The following is a 21,186-nucleotide window of genomic DNA, read 5'->3' on the forward strand; positions in this document are numbered from 1 at the left end:
AGGTTATGTCTACACTATGCACCTTTTAGCAACTCAACTGTGCTCCTACAGCTGTGCCGCTAAAAGGTGTGCAGTGTAGACGCTCTTTGTTGGCAGGAGAGCTCTCCCGCTGACAAAGAGCTGTTCACACCGGCGCTTTTCATCTGTAAAACTTTTGTTGTTCGGGGGAGGAGGGGGGCGGTTTCACACTCCTGAATGACAAAAGTTTTACTGATGAAAGTCCAGTGTAGACAAAGCCTTAGAAAAACATCTGGAATGGTAAATTACAATTATTTACCCATTGAGGTGTGCGTGCACATGTGTATCTCACACGGAAGTTGAATTCTCCCTTTGTGGCATGAATCTGCACTAAACAAACAATGTAAAAATAAAAAAAAACTAGAAGCAGACTAGCAAGATATTTCATTCTATAATTTGTTCTCCAGCTCATCCCTTGATTTCTGGACAGAGATCACAGCTTCCATCCATCTCTTCTGTTTCAAAGTCAGAACTAACACAAACTGTCCTGTCTGGTCTCTATCAGACAAGCCATTAAACCACTGTACTTGTTGTTGTTGTTATAAATACCATGTTGAAGGAATTCCTCTATTTCTTTAAGATACACTGGGCAGTCCAGCAACAATAAGCTGATGCACCACTAGCAAGAGAACACCAGAGATAAAGTAGTGCCCATCAGCCTCCCCGCAGCCTATATCCCTACCACCTTAGTGGTGATCTCATCATGTCTCAAATTACGCGGGATTGGGCACAGTCAATCTTTGAATGAGAGATGTCTAAGGAGATGTTAGAGTGACACAGACTGTGATACTGATGAATTAGTAGGTGCCACCATACTCTTCCCTGTGAGTCATTACTGATCCACAGCTCCATCAGAGTGTTTAGGGTAAAGTGCTCTTTTGGATGAGTTGTCAAAATGAAGTCATGACCATTTAACATTGTTGAAAAGCCCATGAGTCACCAGCCCTGCAGAGGGTTAGACGACACAGAGCTTACAATGGTGGTGACTGTCTACCAGTGTTCCCAGTATTTCCCCTCAAGCTCTTGACATGGTATGAACGTGTGTAATTTTGTTGGCAGGGAAGGGGAGAATGGGTTTTTACCACTTTTACTGTGTTGGATGGTAAAACATTTGTTAAGTAGCCCCATTTTAAAAATGGAATAAATATTTAAAATTAGATACCTGGTGGAGTTTGTAAAAAAAATCTCAGCTTTGGTGGCTTGCTCCCGCTGAAGTCAAGCAGGAACCACCACCCGTTGCCATCAGTGAGAAGCCAGACCAAAGCGGAGGGATTTGAAACTCCCATCCACAATCTTTTTCACCATTCTCCCTTGTAAATCATTGTTGTAATGTGCCAATCAATAGCTGCCATGCTGTATCCCAGAAATGGCTTCAATTCATTGACTGACACAGTGGTTCCTAAGTGAACATGAAGGACCAAATTATCTTCTAAATTAATGCATTATCCTCCTTCAAAACCCTCCATAAAATGCTCCCCTTTTGCTGTGAAGCCTACGAAAACCTTGAAAACGGGTAAGCTGTTGGTGTGCTGAGATCACTGCCTATCAGGCTGACAGTATTGTCTCATTGTTCTCCCTTTCTCTGGCTCTATCTATTGTCTCTTGTCTTATTCGCTGTACATTCTCTAGGGCAGGGACGGTCTTTTTGTTCTGTGTTTGTACAAAGTCTAGCACAGTGGGATTCCAGTCCCCAATGTGGACTCCTGGGTGCTACAAGAAATACAAATTGGTAAATAACAACAATAATAATAATGCCGTGCTGTCCCAGCACATTGCATTTAGTCATTCAATACTATTGCATAGGGTGTAAATCACGACACGATTTGTCTCATAGTTTTGTGACACTCTTTGGGATTATTTGGGATGAAAGGTGCTATATAAACTGTAAATATCATCAAGCATTGCTTGGCCTACAAGGGTGAAATTCCTCAATTTGAAGAAATCGCTACAGAGATCCGTGGTTATGAATTTTCAAATTTAGGTTGCTTAGAGAAGTAAGACCCAACAACAAATGCTCTCAAATTATGTAGCTAGCTGAGTCATCTTACAACTCGTGACCCTTATAATGATGTGATCTTTTTCAGAATCTATGCGATGCCACACAGTGATTTGTCTGTTAAATTGAATCTTTGCCTCTAGATAGATAGATATAAAGTTTATTTTGAATTGTCTTCTAGTGCCTCTGAGTCTGACTGATGTGAGATGTTATTTTGAACATGCCAAAGCATCTGAACAGCTCCAGTCTTTTCTTTTCAGCGTGCATTCCTTGATAAGTGGCAAAGCTTCCCACTCATCAGTCACTCAAAGTGACTGTGGCTGTCAGTTGTGTACAAAGCGCAATCAGTTTGGAAGCAGAGACACCAGTATTTTTCTTCTCAGCTTGAAGCAAACACATTTTGACTGGTAGTCATTCAATTTTAAAGCATCTTCAATTAGGGGCGGAAGAAGATATAAAGAAAACACATCCTAAACACCTCCGCCAGCCAACAGTAAAATTTTTATTATCTCCCGACTTACCTTACTGCAGCCGTCGCCACCGCCTTTTTTGGCTGCACAGCAAAAATGCTCATGACTACACATTCACCATATGGGTGAGATTGGGATCCTGCAGTGTACTAAAGTTCTCGTTCCTATAAGAGTTCAATGGGCAACACCACTTTCTTTCTCCCTCTTTTGACAGGTTTCAGAGTAACAGCCGTGTTAGTCTGTATTCGCAAAAAGAAAAGGAGTACTTGTGGCACATTAGAGACTAACCAATTTATTTGAGCATGAGCTTTCATGAGCTACAGCTCACTTCATCGGATGCATACCGTGGAAACTGCAGCAGACTTTATATACACACAGAGATCATGAAACAATACCTCCTCCCACCCCACTGTCCTGCTGGTAATAGCTTATCTAAAGTGATCATCAAGTTGGGCCATTTCCAGCACAAATCCAGGTTTTCTCACCCGCCACCCCCCCACACACAAACTCACTCTCCTGCTGGTAATAGCCCATCCAAAGTGACCACTCTCTACACAATGTGCATGATAATCAAGGTGGGCCATTTCCTGCACAAAATCCAGGTTTTCTCACCCCCCCCCCCCACCCCCATACACACACAAACTCACTCTCCTGCTGGTAATAGCTCATCCAAAGTGACCACTCTCCCTACAATGTGCATGGTAATCAAGGTGGGCCATGTCCAGCACAAATCCAGGCTTTCTCACCCCCCCCCCCTTTTTTTTTCTTTCCTGGGGACACACACACACACACACACACAAACTCACTCTCCTGCTGGCAATAGTTCATCCAAACTGACCACTCTCCAAGTTTAAATCCAAGTTTAACCAGAACGTCTGGGGGAAAGGGGGGTAGGAAAAAACAAGGGGAAATAGGCTACCTTGCATAATGACTTAGCCACTCCCAGTCTCTATTTAAGCCTAAATTAATAGTATCCAATTTGCAAATGAATTCCAATTCAGCAGTTTCTCGCTGGAGTCTGGATTTGAAGTTTTTTTGTTGTAAGATAGCGACCTTCATGTCTGTGATTGCGTGACCAGAGAGATAGAAGTGTTCTCCGACTGGTTTATGAATGTTATAATTCTTGACATCTGATTTGTGTCCATTTATTCTTTTACGTAGAGACTGTCCAGTTTGACCAATGTACATGGCAGAGGGGCATTGCTGGCACATAATGGCATATATCACATTGGTGGATGTGCAGGTGAACGAGCCTCTGATAGTGTGGCTGATGTTATTAGGCCCTGTGATGGTGTCCCCTGAATAGATATGTGGGCACAGTTGGCAACGGGCTTTGTTGCAAGGATAAGTTCCTGGGTTAGTGGTTCTGTTGTGTGGTATGTGGTTGCTGGTGAGTATTTGCTTCAGGTTGCGGGGCTGTCTGTAGGCAAGGACTGGCCTGTCTCCCAAGATTTGTGAGAGTGTTGTGTCATCCTTTAGGATAGGTTGTAGATCCTTAATAATGCATTGGAGGGGTTGTAGTTGGGGGCTGAAGGTGACGGCTAGTGGCCGAGCTATTGCCAGCAGGAGAGTGAGTTTGTGTGTCCCCGGGAAAGAAAAAAAAAGGGGGGGGTGAGAAAGCCTGGATTTGTGCTGGACAAGGCCCACCTTGATTACCATGCACATTGTAGGGAGAGTGGTCACTTTGGATGAGCTATTACCAGCAGGAGAGTGAGTTTGTGTGTGTGGTTTTTGGAGGGGGGTGCGGGGGTGAGAGAACCTGGATTTGTGCAGGAAATGGCCCACCTTGATTATCATGCACATTGTGTAGAGAGTTGTCACTTTGGATGGGCTATTACCAGCAGGAGAGTGAGTTTGTGTGGGGGGGGGGTAGAGGGTGAGAAAACCTGGATTTGTGCTGGAAATGGCCCAACTTGATGATCACTTTAGATAAGCTATTACCAGCAGGACAGTGGGGTGGGAAGAGGTATTGTTTCATGATCTCTGTGTGTATATAAAAGTCTGCTGCAGTTTCCACGGTATGCATCCAATGAAGTGAGCTGTAGCTCACGAAAGCTCATGCTCAAATAAATTGGTTAGTCTCTAAGGTGCCACAAATACTCCTTTTCTTTCTCCCTCTTGTACCTCTGCTACTTGAAGTGCATTCACATACACAGACACAGAGATTGTAACCAAAAACATTAGAAATTTGTCACACTCTCTATAGTCAATGATGAAACCAGTTACAAAAGCCAATGGAACACTGACTAGGAATGGGAGAAGGAAAGGGAGGCCTGGCAGACAATAGCAGCTGGGGAAAGAGGCCTGGCAGCCAAGGGAGATAACTTAGTAATGTGGAAGGCAGGGGTGCTGGAAGCAGGAGTACTGGGGATGGCAGCAGAAGAGGATGTGGCATGATCCAGGCAAACTATGAAATTGGAGACAGAATCTGGAAGAGAAGCTAGAAAGACAGGGCACTGAAAACAGAAGACCTGGTTGGCAATCCTGTTGGCAACCTCAGTTGAAAGACCCAGGACTGAGGCCTTGTTTCACAGTTTTGGCAGCTCTGGTGACTGTACTGTGAGTCTCATGGTATTTAGTGTTTTTCTCAAAGCCATAGGTTCTGGAACCATGATTTTTCTTTTTAATTAAGTTTCTAACCCTCATGGCTGTGGGTAAAAGCTGGAAACTGTGATGCCTAAAGGCTCCAACATCAGAAGGCAAATAAAAGGAAGTTAAATTTTTAAAATGCCATGACTTTAAAGCCAATCCCAGGAGTTCTGGGGACCTGCATCATGATTCTTGAATGCTTAGGTTGGGAATATTTGGGGCAGTGGGGCAGCTACACTATGTGTAGACAAAGACAAGCCAGAGTTTGTACTGACTGACCTAATCATGATTTATCCCTAAAACCTCAAATAGTTCAACTGAACCCTGGCTTTCCCTTGAATATGCTTAGAGTCAGCACCAGTACAGCTAGACGAATTGCTGAATTTTGGCTATATCCTGAGTGTAGACAAGCCTGACAGTGAACTACTCTATTGCTTCTAGAAGTGATCTCTGTGCCTTTGACCGATGGAAGGTTGCTCTGTGAATAAACAGAGGATTGCCCATTTGGCATCTTTCACTAGCACTGAATTAACTTTTACAATAATGGAGAAGCTGCAGACCCAGAGATTTTCTATGGTAAATGCATCATTCTCTTCAGCAAAGCACACACTTTACTTGCTGTACATGTGATGACATAAGGGAAAGATTAATTTACTCAGAGCCTAGACTCTGATTTCTAGCTTAGATTTTTTTCACTTCTCCCTTTCCGCATCTTGACCCTTTCCTCCTCTCTCTCTTTCTCTTTTTATATAATTGAGGTTCCCAAGGGTTTTTCTGCAAGTCCTATTATGATAACTGAGAGGACATCAGCTGCAGAGCCTCTGTGAGAAACAATTGAATAGCTGCTTTGCCAGCAACCTCAGTTGTTTGGGAAAAGGTTGCAAAGTCATGGGAAAGGCTGCAATGCGACTTCTTCATGGGCCGGTCTCAGTGAATCCAGTAGGCCCATGTTTACAAGATGCAGAGAAACAGCTGCTCGTGACACATGATGAATCTGGACACAACATCCCCAGTCTATGAGCCCATTGGGTTTGACTTCAATTTTAGCTTGCAGAGAGACCTGGACTCTTGAAGGCATATCCGCAATGGAGAAAAACAAAACAAAAACAAATTGGCTCAATGGACTGAACCAGCTCTGAAAGCATTTTGCAGAATAGGGAGGAAGAAGGGTGAGAACAAACCTCCCACTATTATCAATGACAATCTTTCCATTGTCTTCAATGGGAGCTGGGTCAGGCCCTTAGTTTGATGTCTTGGTTGATGAGGGCAACGTTCTGTCCCTACCTCTTCCTAATATGTGTGGGGGTCCCCTAAATACAGAGGAATTAGCACCATTCCACTTTGCAGGGGGTGGCAAGCTGCAAAGAGTCATGGGTCTGTGGAGCACTGCTCTGCGGCCACTCTCTCCTCACTGTGCAAAGCAGAGATGCAACCACATTAAAAAAAAAAAAGTTGAGAGTGGACTAAGAGTGAAACTTCACCAGTCCTGAGGCTGCCCTGAAGCAGACATCTACAGGACAATAAAGAGCTGAGAGGAGACAACACCATCATCCCCAGCAGTGGCTGCACCTATGGCACAAAGCCTTTTGCTCACAGGATTTATCCTTTGTGGTACATGGCTGATGTTTGCCTTCCAACCGAGCACAGAATCTGAGAAAGGCTGAGCTGTGCCGGCAGTAAAATTTAGACTGCAAGTTTGTTGGGGCAGGGGACATTTCTTTATGTTGCCACGTAAATTTACAGTGCTATATACAAGCAACAACTGCCTCCAAACTGCCTCTATTTCATTTGAAACATTATAGCAAACTAATCAAAATCTCATTGTTTTACTTAAAAGAAATACAAAGAGAATTGTTACATACAAACAATATGAAATATTAGGGCTAAAGATCATTCTGTAAATTCTGGATAACAGATGCTTGCTCACCTGAGCAGTTAAACAAAAAACCCAAATGCCAAACAAAAATTACTCACCCAAATTAACATCTGTGTGGCAAATCACGATACATAAAGCATTCTGAAATCAGCTTGCTTCTATATACTTATGTAAAGCTAGAATCAGTACATTGTCTTTTATTGTTTGGACTGTTTTAATGAGGAAAACTCTGTGACATTTCTAACCTGTGTGTTAAACTTTTAAAATCTTTTCAAAATGCTGTGTGGCAGAGAAAGCTAAAACACCCCTAAAATCCCTCCACTCTCCCTTCAAAAAAATTATAGCTAGATTTTTTTTAATAGGGCTGGCCAGAAATCAGATATCCATCCAGCCGGAAATTCCCAGTGTTCAAGATTTTGAAACCTCAAACCTCAGAATTTCCCCATGAATGGGAATATTTTGATTCGGGAACATACCAGTGTTGCTGCCGCCTGTCCCAGGTCTCCCTGTCTGCCAGTGCTGCTCCTGAGGGGAATGTGGGGTGGGGTGGGGAGGTTGGAAATCCCTGGACTAATGACAGGAGGGGAGGAACCGCTGGACCGATGATGGGAGGGCAGCCCAGGAAGCTGGGTGTCTGTGGATCCTCAGGAATCCTGGACAACCCCTCAGGCTGTCTTCTGGGGGGGGAGGGGGAGGAGTATGAGAAACCTCAGCTCCCAAGCTCACTGCTAGGCAAGCTACCAAGGACCAGGATCCCAGAAACCTTGGGAGCCCTGGCTCCATGACAGCCCGCCAGCTGGTGCCAGTAGGTGTTCTGTGGCTGCACGGAGAAGCTGGCGGGGGTGAGGATGAGGGTTTCTCCCCAGCAGGGCTATGAAGGACAAGGGCAGAATTTAGCCCAATATTTGAAGGTCCAACAAAGCAGTACTTTGAGCTCATGTGCGCTCTCCTCTGCTTGCTCTTACGGAAGCAGTCAGCTAAGGAACTGTTCTGAAAAACAAGCTGGCATTATCAGGGCTGCTCAAGCAAAATGAAAGCGTTACAAAAAAAAAATAGTAGCAGCTCCATTGGAAGAGCAGGTCCAGGGAGAGCAGGGCAGGATGAACTGAATACTTGGGCAAATGGAAATCAGTAAGAAAAATACCTTTTCATTTTCACATCTCTAAAATGGCATTAAAACACATGGAGAATAAATATAAAGCCCCTTACAAATTAGTTCTAGAGCACCCTGCAGAGCAGATAAAAATGATGATATCCATTTTTCCAAAGCATAAATTGCAGTACAGTGGCCTTCCTTGAGGTCATAGACAGAGTCCTGGCCTTAGTCTACACACAAACTTGCACTTGTTTAACATTAAACTTTTATGTAAACCCTGCCAACTCATATATGCAGACAAACCCATAGTCCTGCTCTAATGAACATTCCCTCTCCATGTAACAAGAGGGGATGTGTATTTTCAGTAGGATACCCATGTGACTGATACATTCTTCTGTGTGCAAGTAGTTATCATGTCTTTCTTCCGTGTCACAGAAGTGGATACTTTAACTGAACTGTAGTTACATTCAGCATTTCCCGTCCTCCAAAGAGGCGATATACCTTGTAATCTATCCCTGCTTGTGTCTGCAAGTCTTGGTGTTTGTTTGGTAGGGGTAATGGGAGAAGGAAATGTTTCCAACTTAGCGCACTCGGAGAAAGGATTCATAAATCAGCAGGTCAGTCAGGGTTTTTGTTTTTTTTTAACCTTAAGGTATTATGTTTTCAATACAATATTTCAATAGATTTTTTGTGTGTGTAATAATTTATCCAGAATTACTACAACTCTAACAAGTTTAGAGAAATTTGGCTCAAATAAAATGAATCCTTTGTCATAAATAGTTTGGGTTCATTGCTGCAGCCTAATCAATCAATTGTTCATAAGTCAAACAGCAATCCCAACTTCGTAGGAACATTTCCATGTCAATAAATCTAAGGCAGTTTGTTTAAAAACTCTGGAACCTGTGAGATAGAAGCCTGATAGACTAGTTACGGCAGGATCAAAAAGCCTGAACCCACAGCCTCTGTGCACATTTGACTTTCATGTCACAACTTAGTTCCACCAGCCTTAACCTGTTGTAAAAATCACTGACCATTTTGAGTAATCCATGCAGTAGAGTGACCAGGCCACCGTCTCCACTTCCTTATAATGAACAAGCTATTTTTTCCCTCTGGAACTGTTATTTCTCTCTGCCACTAACTGTTCATTTATTCCATGGAAAGAAAATATTTATTTTTATTCGTAGTAGTATTCATATTTTTAAAAAACTTTATACCTGACCCGGCTGTTTCCACGGACTTCCCCGGGAGTTGGATTGGGCCCTGTGTCACTCAGGATTAGAGTGACAGTTCTTTAGACAGGCAGAAGCCAAGGAACCATCTCTAGAGGAATGAAATGTCTCCATCTCTCTTCAAACCTTGATCTCTGTGATGTAGCTGCCTAAAAAAGGGTGCCAGCTTGGATAGTGTTTTATGTGAAGTAGGCACACAGGGTAAATTTGTGCCCTCACTGACTTCAATAGGGTCAGGATTTCATCCGAGGTCCCTAGACAATAGGTTGAGACAGGCCACCAACTCATTTCCTAAGCCAGCAGCACGTATCAGATAAGTAGTGAGTTGAATTTCATGTACTACTGACTTAGGTCAGGGTTCAAGAGATGAAAGGCTCTATATCTCATCATCAATCTGTGTTTTCCAGTACCCTGGTGAAGACATATTTCATTTTTACACTCTACACTTAAAAGAAACAGGGTCACATTTTTATTATTATGATTTGCAATTTACTCATTGTTTATAAAACAACTTCCCTTCTTACTCTTGGCTCATAAATAGAAACTTAGAACTAAAATCTGGTTCCTCTCTCTCTCCCCCTCTCATCACTTGTCATAGTAGGGTTTCTTGTATTGTTTTTCAGACTTTTGTTAAAGATGCAGCAATAAAGTTTTTTTTTTAAATCTCTCCACCAACACAAAGAATTGCATGCACTTTACAAAGAGAAGGCATAAAGGGCCAGTTATTCAGCTGACGTAAATCAGTGTAGCTCCACTGATTGTAGTGAAGTTATGCTGTTGTAAACCAGCTGAGGATCTGGCCCATAATTTTCTGCAATTGAGACTGCGGGATTACAGAAAGATCTGGGCAGAGAAATCCTGATGCTGTTGAACAAACAGCACACTATAGCATCTACTTACCATAGTGATTTGGGATGCTTTATAAATTATTACATATCTAGCTACTCAGAGATTGTGCCATGGTTGTAAACCCATGTAAAACTTCAGATACTTCTTTACAAACAAGACACTAAAACCTCTATTTATTACTCAAGCGAAAGTCTGGGCTCAAGATGATTTTGTATTATTAAAAAAACAGGAGTATGTGCACATGCACATGCACAACACGCAAGAAAAATTTTAAAAAAAGAAATACAGTAAGTAGTGTAAAGAGATAGGTTTTTAATAGTACAACAAAAAGAAAAGGCAGCTGAGCTGGGTCCTGATCCAAACCCCACTGAGGGAACTGTATTACTGAGCATAGTGTCAGGTTGCAGTGGCATCACCCCTATGAGTACTGCCTTCGCTACTCAACTCAAACAGCCTGGGAGATTGAATGGCTTATAAGACCCCAGGCCCTAAGCTCCTCCTTATGCAAACCCTTATTTAAAACTCCTTTTCACTGCCAAGTGGAAATGCCAGTCTTCTGACAGGAAGTATTTAAAAATATATATTCCATTCCCAGTTTAAATTTGCATCAAATTCAGGTTAAAACCAGTCCAAGGGTTTGTCACGATATAGGAGAGATGATGTCTTGTGAGAACGTGTTAGCTACCACATTTTAACTAACATGTTCTAATATTCTAGAACAGACAAGGCAATGTAGACTTTAACACATGCCAGTGGATTGAGTTGAAGTGTAAACAGGTAGAGTCTAGCAAACACAATCTAACACCACACCTTTAGTCAAGACCAGAAAACCCTCTGATACCCACAGCCACAATAGCATGCCATAAGAGAAGGAATTACAAATTCCACCTCTGCTCTTTTATTACCATATCCAACCACAGCTTTTCCCAGCTGTCCACATTTCTCACCTGACATACTCAAAATGGAAAGATACCCTCCAATACCAGCAAAAAACACCATCCCACCTCCCTCATAAAATTTATAATACAACAACAGTCCCAAACATTTTGGCTTCATGTAAATATAGAATTTAGAGCTATAGGATATTGTGCTGTATTTTATATGGTCAACGAGCATTCAGAAGTAGGAAAGCAACAGACCTCCTCAGAATGCCTCCTCAAAAAAGGCAGTCAGGCGCCCAACTCTCTCTGTCCATATTTCCCCAAAAATAAAGGTGAGAAGGAGAAACAAAGAACTGTTGAAATTAAGAAACAAACTTTACCAAAATGTTCAATCCTCCAAAATAGTGCAGGATTGATTTCAGTTTTAGATCAAGATGGCCAATGACAGTGGTAGTCTGCCCTCTCATATTTGCCTCCCAACCTTTCAAAAGGAAGGTAAACTCAGTTTCTTTCTATTGTACTTCACTACCAGATCGCAATACCTAACTATCCCAGTCTAAATTTTCTTCTCCATTAATTTTCTTCTCCGTTCAACTCCACTGTAGTCACCAAGAGCACGATTTAAACTTTAATTCACAAGAACACCCACCATAGTGTTCAATGATTTTTTCTGGGTTCAGGTTGACATGCAACATCTTAAAATGATCGTGTGATGGAGCATAGCAATGCATTTATTAGGGGCCAAGCTATCCTCTGACTTACACACCATACTACCTTATTGATTTTAGTGGGGCTGGCAATGGCTCATCTAACAACTGCACACAGCCCTGTATCTTACACACATTTTTAACCAGTGCAAATCAGCTCATGCCACATAAAACCAGTTGCTATGCAATGCTGAATATTAAATATTAAAGATGGACCTGAGGCACGAAGATTGGATCTGGATCTAACCTTCCCTCAAAGTTCAAGGCTTTTTGAATCTAGGAGGCTGAATCATCTAATTATAGAAATCAGACCCAGCCACAAATGTCCAGTCCCAAAGTTTCTTCACATGTTGGGGTGTTTGGATCCATCTCTACCAGCATGTACAATCAGTGATTTTGGGCACTAGGTGATGTGCACTGGAACATCAGAGAGCAGGAACAAACTTTTAGCTTTTTAAATATAACATGCTATTGACTCTCAGAGCATAAAATGTATACTACCATAGGAAGGAAGATGAAGAAACAAGATTAAATAATAAGGAATAACAGGTGAAAAGGAAATATAATCACATCCATAACATTGTGGTACAAGAGTTAGCAACCTTTTTCACTGACGGAGCACGCACATAGCCACTTAGACCTCACCTCCTCAGCTGCTCTCCAGAATCCTTTCGCTTGCTCCTGCTTCAAACGAGTCCCTTCTAGAATTATTAAATGATTTAGACTGTTCTCCTGATACCTAAGGGGAACTTGGTGGCAAAAGACGGGGCAAAACTGTTTCAGCAGAAGACTCAAGATAGAATTGGAAGAGATCTGTAACTCCACACCCAACAACTGAAAGAGACACTAAAGACACTTTTGTGGGGCATGCGCCGCAGGCTGAGAGCCACTGTTCCAAGGTCTGATCCTGCAAACCCTTATTCATGTGAATGGCACTCTGAAATCAATGGTGCTTCCAATATGAGTCAAGTTAATCACAAGTGTAAGGGCTTGCAAAATCCTGCTCTTAGTGCTTAATGGCAAGTAACATCCTTATCCATTTTCTTAAAATACAATATCAACATCTGTCTGTATAGATTCTTACAAAGACTCTGGCTGTACTGAAGGGAGTTGGAAGAAAGAAGGGAAAAATGAAAATTAGGAATTATAGGTAGGGTGACAATCTCTGACCTGGATCTGTTGCTGAAGAAGGTTAATTTTGTGTTGCTGCTGCAGAAGCTGCTGCTGTTGTCTTGCAATCTGTGGAGAAATTGCAAATGTAAAATTTGTACCATCACTCCTGGAATTGTTACAAAGGAATTTCCCACCTTTCTTAGTTCTTGACACCACTCTATTAAGCTAGTGACATTGTGGGGTGTGGGTGGCAGCAGCTGGATGTGCTACAGAGGCAGGAGGCTCACATTTGTGCATCATGGTAGAGCCAGTTCATGAAAAAGTGAACCTCGGGGACAACACAGTCAGTACTGATGGGAGGGCGGGGATAGACTGATACATGAGTCCCTTCTCGTTAGCCAATTTATAGAATCATATTGCCACTGGTCTTAAAGAATACTGCTTGCCTGCCCCTCTCTGTTGGTGGAAGAGCACTTGGGAAAAGACATCAAATAGGAGGAAGAGGAAAAAGGAGCAAAGAAGAGAATACACGGTACATCTATAGCACCTACTGTTCAAGGATTTCCAAGAGCTTTACATATACGAAACGCAGTAGGGCGGCATTATTATCTACATTTTATTGATAGGGAAACAGAGGCAAAAAGAAATTGGTACTTGATTTTGTGAAATCCACTTAACCTCTAAAAAGCCACAGACTAGAAACAAGGGGCCAGACCCTCAGTTGGTGTAAGTCAGCATAGCTCCACTGTGTCTTCAGTGTAAGTGTGCCAATTTACACCAGTTGAAGATCTGACCCCAAGTCGCCTGATTCAAAGTCCTGCGTATTTATCACAAGACCATCCTTCCCTCTCAACTGAGTAGGGTGATTGTGTGACTCTGGACAGATCCCATTTACAATTGATGAGAAGGTACAAAACGTGTTCTGACTCACAGACTATGTCTACACTGCAGCCACAGGTGTGATCTGCAGCATATGCAGGTGTTACCCATGGTAGCTCTGTTCTACCTAGCTTGCTAAAATTAGAAATGAGGACACTGCAGTGCAAGCTTCAACGCCAGCTGCACAAACAAGCATGTACCAAGGGAGGCCAGATGGGCTTGTGCAGCCCACAGTGAACTTGTGCTGCCGCATCCTCACTTCTATATTTATCAGGCTAGCTAGATACCAGCAACTGGAGCTATACAAGCTGCAAATCACACCCTTGGCTGCAGCGTAGAGAAGACCTACAGAGCTGAGGGGAAATAAGCCGTTACATTTAAAACGCATCTTCTTTTTTGAATTCCACAAGAGTTTTATTTCAGTCACCAGAACAGCTCCATTCCTGTGAATTGCTAACAGAGCATTGCAAGCATTGTTGGAGGAGTATTCTTCCCCTGATGTAAGTCTCAACATTTATGGGAATAACATCCACTTATCGAGGGGAGAACTGATGAGCTTCTCCCCACAAATAAAATGTTAATTTCCTTTATTAAACTAGTCGCATACGAAACTCCTATCAGTACCTGACTTGATAGCCTGGGGAAAGAAAAAAGCTCTGTGTGTTTAGGGACGCTCACTGTTAATGATTAAATAAATACTTTAGTTTATATTTTTTATAAAAATCAGTTTGTATATAATGCATGACCACAAGGATTTCTATCCTGCAGGATTGTTTTATTGCTCTTTTTTTGCATTTTCACTCTATTCTCCTTTTTCTCTTTGGACTATTCAGTGGTATTAAAACAATAGTGACCTCTACAGGTAAGGGTACAGGTCCTGATGTATATCTCCCCACAAAGATCTTGCTAGTGATGCCTCTCCATCTTTGTCTGTATACCAGCAACAATGTGAAAGGGCTACTCTAATTTAATGGATTATTCATTTCTCCTGCTGTCCCTTAAAGAATTTCTTCTTCTGTGAGGGTTTTATGTTCAAGAGATGGGAATTCCACAGAACAGCTCAGCCACGATATGCAGCAGTAAGGATGAAATTTTAACTATCCAAGCACCAGTAAAAACAAAGACATAGCTCCCACAGCAACCATAATTCCTCTTGTGCATAATGCAGTGTTTTCCATTGTATGTTGTCAACTGGTGTGCTTTATTATATACATGCAATGTGGGGGAGTTACCGTAGTTTTGGCAATAATGAATGAATTTCCAGACTTTTGTGAGTTTCAAATAAGTCATACAGGTGCTTTCTTTAATTTGCTCTATTTTAAAAAAATAAGAAAGAGCTATAATTGATCAGACATTCAAATAAATGCACTGTTTTCCCATGTTTACAGGAAATACATTCAAGAAATAACATATGGAATGTCTAAACCATCAAATAAATTCAAATCTGTTTATTTCAAGATGCAGAATTCTAGAGCCAGACACACACCCAAGACATAGTGTATCTGGATAACAGCACTCAGCACACACTTAGGGCGCAATTTTAAGCCAGGTTTCCGTTTGTCCTCAATTTTTGTCTACACAAAGCTGGGCAGACACATACATGTGCCTTCACTTTTGTGAAAATTTGTGCCTAGAAAAAAGTATTGGGAAAAGGGGTGATTTTGCATGCAAATTCTAACATATGCATCTATTGATAAGTGTGAACACATATTTGTGCCTGCAAAGTGTAGATGCATGTATTTGTGAGGGCTGGAAATCAATCTCTTAAATGGGGAAGAGAAGTATTACAGGGGTTCACATTTTATGTATTTCTCATTCAGTTCTTTTCAAACTTCACAAACTGCACTTTCTGGTGGCATTGCACTATCTAAGGGCCACATTTTGCTCTGTTATGCACAACCAATCTCACTGACTTCAAGTGGCCATTGGCACAGGCACATTGTGTTTTTATTTGCACTCCTAAAACAAAAGAATTTTTGAGTTTTTGTCTCCCAAAACAGTGGGACAATTATTTGAAAAGTAGAAAAACCACCATTTTTTAACCCTACGGAAAATAAAATAATGCTTCAATATATTTTTACCTGACTTTCACAACCCAAAACAAAAGGAAAACTTAATTCTGGGCTAAGAACAATCTTGAGAAATTTTAGCCCTCAAAGATAAACTATTGGAAAGTTAAACATCAATGAATAGGAGCCTAGAATGAGATTCGTTGTAATAATCACTCACCTGTTCTTGTTGCTGCTTAGCCAGCTCCATTTGCTGGCGTTGTTTCTCGATTTGTGATGCAGCCAGTTTCTTCTGTTCATCATGAGCTGCCAGCAGCTGCTCACGCAAACTGGTCAGTTGATTGATCATACCCATAAGCTGCCTTTCTTTCTCAGCTAGGCTTTCTGGAGTCCCTGGGCATCATAGAGTGACAAAAGGTAAAGGGAAGAGAGAGAAATGAGAGCTGGGTAATTTTTAAATGGCAGTCTCAGTATAAACAGAATTTCAGTACAGTATATGAAAAATCACAACGCATATTGCAGTTGTGGAACAACTAGGGACATACACTTCACAGAAAAATGAGACAGGGAGGATGATTAAGGCACCATTCAATTCCCTGCACTACCACTATTTTGCTGTGTAACTGAGGAAGTCACTTATTTATTCTCTCTGTGCCTCAGTTACCCATCTGTAAAACTGGGGTTAATAATATTTCCTTTCCCTGCTCCCCCTGCTTTTCTTCCAGTAACCTATTCAGTAGAGCGGATAGAAACATGGAAAAACAGTTCTGTGAAAACTTTCAAAGTTGTTTACATTTCACAGGGTTCACAACAAACTGTTTTGAAAATGTTTCTGTCAAAACTGGATATCCACATTTTTCTGTCTCCAGAAAAGCCGCTCGCCTGTGAGGTAGGTATTATCATCCCCACTGTACAAGTGGGCATTCTGAAGAATAGAAATCTTATGCACATTAGATTTTTTATTCTTTTTTTTCTTTAGGGCAGGGCAGCTGCCAGCATTCTAGCTGCCATGTCACCCAGCTCTGCTCTGCTCAGGGTTAGATGATACAGTGGTTAAAATGCCAATAGCTGCTACCACGATTGCGATCACTGGTGAGAATTTTTTGAAGTCTAGTGTAGAGTAGAAATAGCTAAGAGGTTGTGCCACTTGCCATCATTAACCCAACTTGCTCGCTATGTTATTTTACAAACACCAAATTTGTGTTATGTACAAGTGCACTAGAAATATGTTCTGCTCATTCTTTCCCAGAAATAGGTACCAATTACCACCATCCAATTTTTTCACTGCAGCAGGTTTCCTTTCACCCAGAAAGGAATGAGAGGGGATCTGGGGATGGTGTAGTAAGAGCCCCACAGATCAGAGAGTAATCAAAATATAATTAATCAAAAACTATGTACAATGATGGCACCTTTGCCATGAATTGAAAAGACAATCAATTAAATAATAAAATATACTCGCAGGTAATCTACCAGCACCCACCAACACCACACAACCCTGGCAAAACTCCCCTCCCTTACAGAAATCAGAACCCATGAAGTTCTTTCCCCAAAAGCTTGAGAAAATGGACAAGCCTTCTGTCTAGATGCCTAAAACAGTCTGCTTTTGGGACAACCCTGCCACACAAACCCCTCTCAAATCCGAGAAGTGTTCTGTTGCCAATGTCACCAACGCTCTCCAATTCAACAAAAGAAAAACTGGCGACTACACTAACCGTGCTCATAGCCAACTATCAATCAGACATGAAAAGAGCTACTGGTAATAGCTCATTTAGTCCACCCCCCTGCCAGTGCAGGAATCTTCCTGCAATATATTTACAAGTGCTTTCTGGATTTGATTTCACAGATTCATAGATTTTAAGGTCAGAAGGGACCTTGTGATCATTTAGCCTGACCTCCAGTATAGCACAGGCCACAGAATTTCCCCAGAATAAGTCACAGAGGAAAAACATCCAATCTTGATTTAAAAAATATTTCAGTGATGGAGAATCCACCATGACCCCCTTGGTAAATTGTTCCAATGGTTAATTACTCTCACTATTAAAAATGTACACATTACTTCCAGTCTGGATTTGTCTAGCTTCAACTTCCAGCCATTGGATCGTGTTATACCTGTCTCTGCTGGATTGAAGAGCCTGTTATTAAAAACTTGTTCCCCATGTAGGTACTAACAGCCTGTAATCAAGTCACCCCTTAACCTTCTCTTTATTAAACTAAATAGATTGAGCTCCTTTAATCTGTCACTATAAGGCATGTTTTCTAATCCTTTAATCATTCTCGTGGCTCTTCTTTGAACTCTCTCAACTTTATCAGCATCCTTTTTGAATTGTGGGCACCAGAACTGGACATAGTATTCTCCTCTTAAATGGTAGGCTATCTACTGTTTCCTTTGAAAGATGATTTCACAACTGAATACATGTCACCACTATTAGGGATATTTTTGTGATATTTAGCTTAATTTAAATTCACTTATTTTCATCCAGTGCTCCCAGCAACACTCCTTCATTACACTTTAACCAATTCCAAATCTTTTAAGTACTTGCAGACAGTTACGTGTATCTGGGAAAATACATAGGGTCAGGCTTTTGGTACAAAAGTAATGTCACTTGATTGAACTTCCTATTAAAAGTCCATAATAAAAGAGAGAGCTCTATGGGGAAATACTCTCACTATTGATGGGAGCATATTTGCTAACACTATCAAAAGACCCATGGGGGTAGGCTGCAGACTTGAGAGATGCAATGAAACAGAAACTATAGAACTTTTTTAGAGTTCTGTTAAAACTTGTGAGAAAGAATGGGAGCTTATGGTAATATACTAAGAGTGGGGGAGAAAACACTTTTAAGTTACAATTTTCACTTCAAACATCAGAGACAAAGCATTAGTTTAAGTCATGCAATTAGTTAGAAGTGTCTATTATGACTCCCCCCATTCCCTGGCTGTTTTTCAGGGGGGAGAATGTGCAGCTTTTCTTAGTGATACAAATGAAATTACCCTAAAGGACTATTCTTGCCCAGCGATCTTAGCTACAAAGAAACATTTAATATTTTGTATCACTGAGAAAATTAATGTTATAATTACTGTTTGATTTACATGGAGCTGGTTAACACTGAAAAAGTGTTTGCAAATATTTTATTCTAAATATTTACTGAGGGGGTGGCTGCGTGGGTGTGTGTGTGGATTTGGCTAGTTCTAAGCTAGGGACAGGCAAGAATAAATGTTTGTCAAATAACTTATTTGAAAAATATAGTGATATTTGTCAGACAGTCAACTAATATGACTTTATCAAGTAATACGAATTTATACTGTGCCTTTCATTTGAGGATCTCTAAGAACTCAGAAAACATTAATAAATCCCACAACAACTCTTAGAAGTAGAGAAGTATTTCACGTGTGTAAATTGATAGAAGTCATATGGTTAGTCAATGGCAGAACTGGGAAGAGAACCCAGGAGTTCTGACACCTGGTATTCTAAACCCAGACCGCGTTGCCTAAGAGAGACTAAACACTCATCACACTGGCACTAATAAGAGACAGTTACCTAATTTCAGACACATCTAAACTTTTCTGAACAGTCTCTTAATCTTATTAATCCATTCACGAGCAAGAAATCTCTCCCAAAGAGAAATGGACAGCTTTATTCAAGTTATAGAAGCACAATTAAATTAGAGATGGGCTCAGAGCTTAGATTTTACATATTTCACACTGGCCATCTAACCATTGTCAAAGAGCAACACATTTTGGTCACTACCAATATATATTCAACAAAATCAACTTTTTCTGTGCACTATGTATTCATCTCTAGGTACTGCACAGAGTTATAACAGCTGTTCATCTACTTTTAAAACAAATAAGAGTTGAATATAATGCTGCCTTTGAAAACCAACCTCATGCACATCATAATTATTGCTCAGAATGAAAGAACAAGTAGAAATGCTATCTGGTCAAGAATAAGGCCTGATTTACATTGGAGAAATAGCCCTTAAAATTCTAACTGGTTTTAAAATCGATTCTACTACCTCATTTTAAATTTAGCTGGAGTTGTAGTGTAAACCAGACTCCAGATGGCCTGAACTGCTGCTATTAAACCAATCTCAATACCAACTGAAAGTGGTTATGTAAGTGGATGTAACAACTCGAATGCATATTCCCTTCATGTACATGCCTGTTCTGCTGATCATGCAAAACGCATGTAAGCAGAAAAAGTGACACTTTGTCCTATCTGCTACTATCTACTCCTTAAAATGCAACATGAGGAGGTTCAGATATTAACCACCATGCACACAACTGCTGACATTTCACTAAATATGATTGTAGAGTAGTAGTAGTTTGTAGAGATTTTTTAAATTTACCTCAAAAATATATATTACTATGTTACCAACTATGCAATGAAAGACACTGTAGAGACAGCTGCAAAGTCGAATTTTTACAAAAAGCTCTCACTATAGCTAACATCAGTGAAGCTGGTAGCAATGTTGGGAACCCTACTGTGGGCAGGTTGTTGCCCCCAGCAGCCACTTCCAGCAGCTTGCCTGTTAAACTTGCTTAAAGCTAGTCCTGTTGATAATTGCGTTTAAAAAGGCTCTGGCTGTTGGAGACTAGTCTATACTATTCATATAGTCTTCACATGATTTCAGTGCTTTAAGTCTACACCATGGTAGAGTGATTAAAAAATGGAACAGCCCATTGTGGCAATGTACAAACTGACAATGAGTTAGACTATTTCATACAAGTATTGAAAAGGAAAAGGAAAGTGGCCTAACAACGACTGCCCTTAAAATTACACTGAATTACCATCAAATCCGCAACAAATGTGCATTTCACGTTTAACAAAGCTTTTTAACCACCAGGCCACCTGCCGTTCAGGATATATTGCTCTAGGTGGACACACTGTTCTCATTGTTCCGTAGCACTGCAGAGCCACAACGTGGATTTTCCACCATGAACTTTATCAAACAAGCCCACACATACGCACATATAAGCATCAAAGCAAACCCCAGGACTAGTTGTAGTTACGAGTGAAGACACTTTCCAGACCCCTCTGTTTATTCTCTACTGGCATGAAGGGACTGGGAACAAAACATATTTGGGGACACAGTCACAATGAGCACTTGACAGCCACAGCCGGCAGCACTAATGGAGGACCAAGTTAATGCTATTCTGTAAGGTTAAATCTATATTTTACCCCAAATTGACACTATCCACAATATTGTTTAGGACTAAAATGATTACACATTCTCAGCTCCGACTCTCAGTCTGAGCCTGGTGGTGGCAGTGACATTTTAATAAAAAGAAAAGGAGTACTTGTGGCACCTTAGAGACTAACCAATTTATTTGAGCATGAGCTTTCGTGAGCTACAGCTCACTTCAAGTGAGCTGTAGCTCACGAAAGCTCATGCTCAAATAAATTGGTTAGTCTCTAAGGTGCCACAAGTACTCCTTTTCTTTTTGCGAATACAGACTAACACGGCTGTTCC

The 21,186-nt window shown here is 41.1% G+C and overlaps 1 protein-coding gene across 16 annotated transcripts in view; it reads right to left on the minus strand.

Moving 5' to 3' along the window:
- The window catches only part of SOX5 (SRY-box transcription factor 5), an 838,708-nt gene that overhangs the window by 165,465 nt on the left and 652,057 nt on the right, over positions 1-21,186 (minus strand). For all 16 annotated transcript variants that reach the window (XM_048826912.2, XM_075121858.1, XM_075121862.1 and 13 more), the window contains 2 exons: positions 15,933-16,105; positions 12,882-12,950 (listed from right to left, as the gene is read on the minus strand). In XM_048826912.2, the coding sequence (XP_048682869.1) occupies positions 12,882-12,950; positions 15,933-16,105 (242 nt within the window). The remainder of the gene's footprint in view (positions 1-12,881; positions 12,951-15,932; positions 16,106-21,186) is intronic.

The sequence above is a fragment of the Caretta caretta genome, chromosome 1 (genome assembly GCF_965140235.1).
Source record: "Caretta caretta isolate rCarCar2 chromosome 1, rCarCar1.hap1, whole genome shotgun sequence".
NCBI lineage: Eukaryota > Metazoa > Chordata > Testudines > Cheloniidae > Caretta > Caretta caretta.